The sequence below is a fragment of the Zeus faber genome (assembly GCF_960531495.2).
Source record: "Zeus faber genome assembly, chromosome: 19".
Taxonomy (NCBI): Eukaryota; Metazoa; Chordata; class Actinopteri; order Zeiformes; family Zeidae; genus Zeus; species Zeus faber.
Window position 1 is genome coordinate 12,137,764 of NC_137206.1, and position 9,365 is coordinate 12,147,128.

General features: G+C 47.4%; 1 protein-coding gene across 1 annotated transcript; it reads right to left on the bottom strand.

The window, feature by feature from the left end:
• Positions 1 to 5,465: 5,465 nt before the first annotated feature.
• Positions 5,466 to 6,987, bottom strand: gjd4 (gap junction protein delta 4; the record flags this gene model as incomplete). The annotated part of the gene is made up of 2 exons (XM_080020373.1): positions 5,466 to 6,679; positions 6,924 to 6,987. 2 exons carry the CDS (start codon positions 6,985 to 6,987, stop codon positions 5,466 to 5,468), a joined length of 1,278 nt encoding a protein of 425 aa, XP_079876499.1.
• Positions 6,988 to 9,365: the final 2,378 nt, after the last annotated feature.

Below are 9,365 nucleotides of genomic sequence, written 5' to 3' on the forward strand. Positions count from 1 at the left end.
AAAAGGGGCGAAGAAGAGAAACAGCAAAACTTTTTCCCCGCCCGGGACGGGGCGGCAAACGGGGGCCGATTTTTGAGTCCAACTTGAGCCATCGAGCCAAAAGTCTGACTTGAGGACTTGAGCCGTATCACCCGAAGTCTAACTTGAAGCATCGTTTAAAGTCTATCTGGATCCTTCTAACGTGAAGTCTAACCTGGTCTTCCTTTAAGACAGGATCCATCTAATGTAACGTCGAACTTAGTCTAACTTTAAGACTTGGTCCATCTCACTCAAAGTTGAACTTAAAGCACACACATCTAACTTCAAGCATAATTCAAAGGCTAACATGAGCCATCTAACCTAAAGTCAAACTTAAAGTATCGTTTTAAGCCTAACATGAGCCATCTAACCTAAAGTCAAACTTAAAGCCTTGAGCCTTGGAACCTAAAGTCCAATTGAAACCATCATTTCAAGTCGAACTCGGTCCATCTAACGTAAAGTCTAACTTTGTCTAACTTTAAGACCGGATCCCTCTCACTCAAAGTTGAACCTAAAGCGTGATGAAAGTCTAACTTTAATCTAACCTAAAGCATAATTTAAAGTCTAACATGAGCCATCTAACCGAAAGTCTGACTCGAAGCCTTGAGCCTTTGAACCTAAAGTCTAACTGAAGGCATCATTTACAGTCTCACTTGATCCATCGAATTTGAAGTCTGACTTAAAGCATCATTTAAAGTCTAGCTCGATCCAGCCGACGTAAAGTCAAACCATCTCACTCAAAGTTGAACTTCAAGCATATTCCAAGTCTAACTTGATCCATGTCACTCAAAGTCGAACTTGAATGCGGGTTGATCAAGTTAGACAGCTTTAAAGCGGCATTATGTTCCTTTAAATCTCTGTTCACAGATTATTTTTCCAAGGTTTACTTTGAGTTGAGGAAGGCGGTCTGCCTCAAAACACCTGGTGAAAGTCATGCGAGTTTATAGCGCCACCTAGTGGTCAATACCACACCGTGCATTGTCTTTTCTTTTTTTTATTACTTAATTTCTTTCAATACTGCAGCGCTCGTTGAGAATGTAATATAATACTGTATAAGCAGTCATCGCGTTCCATAAACCTGCAGCCTACTCCATGACTTAGACACTTTTTTCTTTTGTTGGTTGAACACAATAGCTGTGAATAATATATAAAAATAAAATGAAAATGAAGACATTGAAGGACTACAATGTATGTGCACAGTCCTATGCATGATGTATACCAACCCAATGCAGGTGCATTACGCCTCCTCATCAAGCAAGTTAACCTGTGATTCAGTATTCATAATTAAGTATATGTAATGTAGTAATGTACCTATTAAATAGATATTATTACTGCACTGTACATTTCCCAGTGGCCTGTAATGCAACTCTTTAGAAAGCACTGCCTTGAAAACACAGTATTTCTTGCAGACTAGAATCTTTAAGCGCCAAGCACGTAAGCACGCAGTCCAATGCCACCCCGAACACCCACCAACATCCAACGAGTACCTTCATATTTTGTGTCAACTTTTCTAAGTGCGCCAAAAGGGCGATGATTACAAAACAAAACCAAAAAAAAAAAAAGTCAGATAGATAGATAGATAGATCGATAGACAGACAGACAGAACTTAGATCACAATGACAGAAGTAATACAAATTTGCCAATATACAATAAACTAAACGACATATTGTTGCGGAAACTCCAGGGCGTGGTCGGTGAGATAAACCCTCGCAATCGGGAACAAAAGACCCTTGTTCTGTTGCTGGAACTGGGCCGAAAGTTAAGGCGAACAAGGTGCACTCCGAGATAGCGGTGCACTCCGAGATAGCGGCGGCGGCGGCAGGCCCTCTGTACATCCGTCGGAGGGAGTCGTCGTACGAAAGGAGTCGGGCGGTGGCCTGCGACGGCCCTCGTTCCTCGACTTATCTTCTGCACACAAGCTCAGAAAAATGGCGCCGCCATCCCGTTATCGCATCCTGACACGCAAACTGCAAATAACTGGAGGACCAGTTATATGAAAAAATAAAAGAGGAAAATGCTGGTTCATTGGTGTATGTCTTATATAAAAGCAGGTGAAATGTCAATTATTGGTTATGCTAAGAAGGCATCAATTGCTGCATCTACTATCACAATCTATTGATCAATAAACCTCTGTATCAACAATTCACATTCTGGAGAGGGAAGACGTCTCCGTCGGCGAGACGCTGACTCGACTCGTCTTCATTCCCTCCTTTGTTCTCTCCCCCCGGGCTCCGGGAGGGAGGGCGATCGGACGCGGGGCGCCGATCAAATACGAATGCTTTGGCGTTTGTTGAGGGGAAGGGGCAGAGGAAGCGGCCGGGCTTAGTAACGCGCATCGTTTTTAGCCGGCTCAGGTAGGTTCCGGTGCTTGTAAATCTTCCAGGAGGGAAGGGGCTGCTGCGGAAGTGTGAGAGGCGGCCATGATGCACTCGGCATCCGGGAGCCATCGACGTAGTTGGAGCGCATGAGATTGATACAAGATAATGACAACACTTGGAAAATAAACCTTGGCCAGTAAGTTAATAATTAAAGCTTTGCTTACGTAGCACATTTAAAAAAATACTGTGATGCTTTTCTTTGTTTGTTTATTTATGTATTTATTTATCAATTAAATAATTAATGGTGTTCTATAGTTGTCATGTGTGTTTTTACTGTTTCATCAGAATCAGAATTAGTACATTTAATTACACTAAGCATTTGGTCTGGTGAGGTTTGGTTGAGAATTTAAAAAAAAAAAAAAGCTTAACAGTCCGAAAAAATGGAGAATAAGAATAATACAATAAAATAGAATAAAAAAGCGAAGTAGAAATAAAATTGAAAATAACATTTCAATATTATGCATTTTCATGTATTATGTATCACATAAGTGAAAAGTTGCACTGGGCATAAAAACTACGAAAATCTTCTTCAAATGTTTTTATTATCGGTAAAAATGCTGAAAATAATGACCCATGAATAATAATAAAATACATTAACCCTATTTTTTGGGGGGGGGTATACACCCGTGTATCTGCAAAGGAAAAAAAGGAACAATGTCAGAAAATGGCAAGAAGGTACCGTATTCCACTCGTGACCCCGGGTCGCTGTCGCTCCTACAGATTGATGGGGATGTGACCTCTGACCTCTTCCCCAAACTTGATGCCTCCCGAGGGGGCAACTTAGACGACACCCGACGTGGAAGAAATATCGGCCTGGGTTCCTCGCAGCTGTACTTTGTCAGGCCTCAAACTTATCGCCTCCATGGGACGCAGACATCACCCGAGCTGTCACGTTTAGGGTTAAACCTCAACAACCGCCGGGTTCAGGTTCGGGACAAGGTTCTCTGGCCGCAGTGCCCAATTTTGATTGATATGATAATGAGTAATAATCAAGACTATGATGAGACTGATCTGTGGGCGACAAGAAAACATCCCTTTAACGAATACATTTAGTTTAATTTGAGTCTCTGGGGTAAATCCAGGTCATTTTTTTTCCCCATTCAATCGACGGAGACAGAAAATCATATTACGACAGAAATGTCACAGATCGAAACCATGAAAGCGACAAACAGTATTACACTTAATAATCACACAGACAACGTCTGACAGCAGTTGAAATACATGAGATAATTCATGGTGTTTGCCACTGGAGGGCAGCATGTTCAAATAAACCACAGCACCAGGTATGAAACGCTGTGCAAGTGCCTTGTAAAGAAACAAGTAAAGCAATATTGTTGTTGTTTTTCAAGCACTGCTTAAGTTATGCCTGAAAAACATTGAACCTGCAAACTGTCTGATGTACTAACTGGAAAATAACAGCAGAAAAATGTGAGGACTATTTTGTTATTATAATCCCCTTGAATGTTTCCACCACTATTTACAGTATCTATCAATATTAGATGTTATCATTATTACATATTCTAGTGTATGAAAAATCCATGACAACTGTTCCATTTTGCTCAACATACTAATCGGAACATTACGCTGATATCGCTGATATTTTCTTTTGTATCTAAAATGGCTGTAGTTAAAGGTCTTCAGTCGTTAAATATTAATAATTGTAATCATTGTTATACGACTGGGGAATACTCGATTCTGATTGGTCAACCGCGTCAATCAGCGGTCAGCTACTCCTAAATAATCATCGCCGTCTGTTTAACAATGACCGTTGCCACGGGCAACCACTCCTCCGCCTGGATTCACGTCCCTCGTGCCGCACATTATCCCTTCCATAACTATTACAGTGTAAATACAGTAAATGTTGATCGAGAAATATATATTATTTTAAACGATTCTATTTCACCACTTGATACGCGATGAATGTCATATTCCAGCCGATGCCGCTGTAGTCCAATCTCTCCACTCGATGCAGGTTGACAAAGACCATATGACCGCGTTGCCTCCCGCCCTATTTGTTTTCCCCTCACATGGCGGAGCACACCAGGCTGCAGATACAGGCGAGCTACCAGGGAATCACCGGAGCTTTTGTTGTCATCTTCAGAGAGGCCACGAGAGGCCGGCCGGGCAACGGCGGCCATCGAGGGCAAGATCCGCTTACACAGAAACTTCTATTGAAAAAAGCGCGACTGCTTCCACTGGGGGTGACGTTTCCAGACGCCGGTCGCGGCCCACCACGTGTCGTCTCCGGGCGAAAGGAAGCCCGCGCCCCCCGTGCCCGCTGGGAACCTGAAGGGCAGGTGGGGGCAGACGGTATAACCTCCTGGCACGGGGCCACGGACGGCGCTCTATTTCCAGCGCCCGCGGGTCCCGAAAGCGTGCGTTGCCCCCTAAGCTACACCGGGCCCTGAAATAGAGCGACAAGCTGCCTCCATGAATACAGAGAGCCTGACGGGGGAGCATAATTGCTTTGTGAGCCCATGTGGGTTTGTTTTGGGTCGATGCTCGGGGAGCCTTCACGGTGTCCTTCGACTCCTGTTGGGGTTGAAGATTGGTTTTAATCCTGCACGCTCTCTGAAAGCACGTCACCAGTCTGTCTGACTGGCAGGGACCCAGAGGCTGTAGACTCTGTGTATTGTTTTGTTTTTTTGTGTGTGTGTGAGGGGGGGGGGGTCACATTGACGTGGGACAGGTCAGGGCCTGTCTTTGTTTATGGAGTGGGGGGAGGCCGGGGTGGGGAACTAACAAGGGCAGGAACAGGTGGGCTGCACGCTTTTAGACGTCAAGGACGCTTTGGCTAAGGGGCAGTGTGTGCCTCGCAGCGCCTGACTAGTTTTGGCCAAAGCTGGTATGGGTTCATGTAAGGATTCCCTTTGGTTTTGTGGTAATCGTGTGAGCCCATCGCTGTGACGGTGCGGCGGACCACACAATGGAATAGAAGGCGGAGAGTGTGACCAGGATTGCAACACCAACAACAGCATTTCCCTCTCTCTCTCTCCTTCTCTCTCTCTCTCTCTCTCTCTCTCTCTAACCAGCAACATGAAGAGCCTGGATCAAACAGAGCGGTCTTCATTAGACCCACGCTGACTTCTTATCCTGGCTCTCATCATTGCTTTGCGGCTCAGGACCGCCGGTTAACTCCACCAGTGTGTATGGACCCACTTTCCTCGTGTAGACCGCCCCTGCGGCCGGGAAAATGTCACCAAACGTCCCCACAGGCCGCGGGGGCGGCACGCCGAGATCCCTTCTCGGGGGAGGCGGCGGCTTGAGACGGCTGCGTTTACTGACGCGGATGGATCTCGGCGTCCCTAAGGGTTCCGGGGGGCAGAGCCCTACCTCGCTGCCATCTGCCTCGGGCGCGTCCTCCTGGACCTCAGAGTAGTCGTTGTTCCCATTGGTGTTAGATCGGTGGGGTGCTGGGGTCAAAGAGCCTGGGGCTCCAGGGTAAGAGGAGTGTCCCTGCCCCAAACTACTCGGGTCCTTGCTGGCTCCCCTCTTCCTGAAGCTCCCTGCACGAGCTGCTTCCGTGGCTAGATCCTGAGGGGTCAGATGGCCGTTGGTGTCCGCACCCTGGTTGTCAACGCTGGGGCTGAGGTAATACTGGTACTCCTCGTAAATTTTCTCCGCCATCAGCTTCCTCTTTCTCTTCTGCCTCACAGAGCGCTTGATGGCGCAGACGATGTCTAACACGTTGAGAAGAAGCGACAGTGCCCCCACGGCCATCATGAAGTTGAGCATCACGGTCTTCTCCGTGGGTCTGGAGATGTAGCAGTCCACCTGGGTGGTGCAGGGCGGCTGCTGACACAGGAACCTCGTGGGAATTTGGAAGCCAAACAGGTAGTAGTGGGCCACCCCGAACCCAGCCTCCAGCAGCGTCCTGAATAGCAGATGGAGCAAGTAGGCCCCCGTGAAGCACTGGGTCCGCCAGGACTCCCCCTGCGGAGGTACCTTGTTCGCGGACGACTTTCCAAATAACTCCGGCCGGGTCTCCCGCGCGGGACGGGCCTCTGCGCGACCCGGGGCGCCCGCGCTGTTGGCGAGCGCCGCCAAAACTTTATGGACCACGTAGATGTTGAAGATGACGTACGGAAGGCATAGGGTGATGAGCTGGACCAGCCAGAAGCGGAACAGAGAGACGGGGGAAAACAGGTCGTAGCACACGTTGGCGCAGCCGGGCTGGATGGTGTTGCACACAAAGCGCTCCTGCTCGTCCTGGTAGAGCGGGTAGCCGGCGACCAGCAGGAGGAGGACGCGGAGGAAAGCCATCACAATCAGCCACAGCTTCCCTGGGAGACAGGCGGTCAATATAGGACAAATTAGAAAATATGTCAAAGGCACACCCAGGGAGTTCTCCTGCCATCTCCAATTACTCCCTCAATAAACTGCTGGAATGTTTTTTTTAAAGGCTTGGGTGAAATGATTGCAGAGAAGTCATGTCCTCCATGTGAGAAGTCCGTCACCGGAGGTTTAAATGTCACATTTAATTGAACTAATGTTCCGGCGCATTACAGTGACAACTGTTCCACTCACCCATCAAAGTCGTGCTGTGATTGAGGGAGATGAAGATGACCTCGGTGGCACTTAGCCCACTCATTTCTGCTGACAGAGGAACTCCAAACTCCAGATCTCCTTGGCTGCTAAATCGTGTGGGGAGCTCATCACTTTCTAGCTCCCCCGTCCTCCCACCCCACCCTCCCCTCTTTCCCATCGAGGGCCCGGAGCACAATGGCTGCCAGGTGGTCCGACCGAAAGCCGCCCGACGGTCGTCTGGAATTCCTGTTCGCTTCTCGTGAAGAGTTCCCACTACATCCCAGTGATTAAATTCCACTCCGGTCTATCCGAATCTTGCCGGAGTTTTCGGAAAGAGCCCAAAGCATGGACCCGTCGGGGTCTTCGGTCTTACCGGTGGCACCGTACAACTGTTCTGTCCTCAGACAACAGAAGACGTGGAGGTGGTAGCGAGCCCCATTGTGGGTCTATTCTTAACGCTCTTCCAAAGGCACGTCGGCATCCTGGCATTGCAGGGATATTTTGGGGCTGGTGGGAAATAACAAGCCTCTCCTTACAGGAGAATAGCAAGCCTCTTGGATTACTCTTTGAATTGCTGCGCTAAGTTTTGAAGCACAATGGCAAGAGTGTGCCTGGCGAGTCGCTCCATGCGTGACCACCTCACCTAACATCTATATTACATATCTATATATGATGAACTACATCTAACGTTCTTGTAACCCCCTATTTGTATGGAATTTATATAGATTGGACGATTCCTTACAGCCAACGACAGCTTCGGAATCTAGATGACAGATGAAGTCTTATTGCAACTTCATGGAGAGAACGGTCAGAATCCAAATCATTTATTGGCCAAGTACGCTTTCACATGCAATACATTTGATTCTGGTTTTCAATGACTGTCTGTTCAACGACTCTGACTTTTTTTTGCTGTCTAGGATCATTAAATATCCTCCCCAATTTTTTTTTCTGGCAAAAATAAAAAGCCACAGTACTTCATCATAGGTCCTGGACTACTACTTGGCCACTATTGGGTCCTGGTCTGCATCTCCACAAAACTAAAGGCCCTAATTACAAGCAAATCATCTCGACTGAATATGGCGGTTGCGTCCTAGTTGTGCCGCACCAGCGGGGACATTGCGAGATCCTTTTCTAAACCGCCTCGCTGAAGGACAAGGTCGTCTCCAGGGGGAAGGACGCTTGTGGCGAGCAAGTGGCGGTGGGCATTGGCTTATAATGACTGGAGATCAGCGGTGATCAGCGCCACCGTATAGCTCACGGTGAACACAGATGTCCACGGTGCCTCTGGACGTCTGAAAAACACTCACAATATACCAGCCTCATTTCCCCTCTGCTGTTATTTCATTGGCAATATCAATATCAGACACTCATCGGATAAACATTAAAAAGATGCATGCTCTCCGAAAGGTTCATCTGGCGCCACCATCTGGTTTTGTTCTAATTCCATTGCCAGGAGTAGGAGGAGTAGTTTTTTTTATAGCTCATTGATATAATTAACACATTTGATGGGTTTGAAGAGCACTAAAGATATCTGAGGTCGGTTAAGTTGAAGTTGCGAATGGATTGGTATGTGCATTACAAAGCTCGAGATCCACAACCGAATCAGCTCTGCCATTGTCGACGTGACGAAATGTCTCTTACCGACGTGGCTGAATGACTTGGCACGAGCTCAGGTTATTAGAAGTTTACCGTTAGACGGTTGGAAGAGTGACAAGCAAATTCCTGGCGGAGACATAACGTTGGCTTCTACCACCAGCGACCACAGCGGTCGTAGAAATGCAAATCCTGCTTAATACAGGGCGGGTGGTGGGGGTTGATAAATATGTCCCTGGGTGACCGTACAGCAGAGTGTCATCTCTGCGCCGCTGCCCTCTCTAAGCCATTTAAGCGGTTCCGTCTCAAAAGAAGGAACCCGGGCAAACATCATCAGTTCCACCCGTTACATCGCAGCGCCGTTCTCCACAGGAAAACCCCTCGGGCACGTGCGACGCTCGGATATCTGACTCGATATGTCGATATGTTTGCGAAATGTCAGGATGTTTCTATGTTAGAAGACACGGGAGAAGGAAACCCCCGCCCCCTCGATAAGGGCTGCGGAAAACCCTGACGTCAAAAAGGGGAAGCAAGCGCAGCACTATTGCTGCAGACAGCAAGACATGGCCATGTCATACGCAATTTGTTTGGGAGTTATAAACAGAGGGCGTTTGTTTCTCATGACTGTTGGGACCGCAAATGTGCCACGTGATTCCATTTAGCTTTAAAACCACCGTTTACTTCTCTTTTTCTGCCAGTGAGTTCTATATTTTTATGGCTCAGATGTCTTTAGAAATGCTTTTAATCAGCTATGTAAAAAAAAAAAAAAAGAGGGGGGGGGGAGGGGCATAAGTGTGTTCTGCATCAGCGATCAGAATATTAAAAATAACAGGAGATTTTTTAATCACG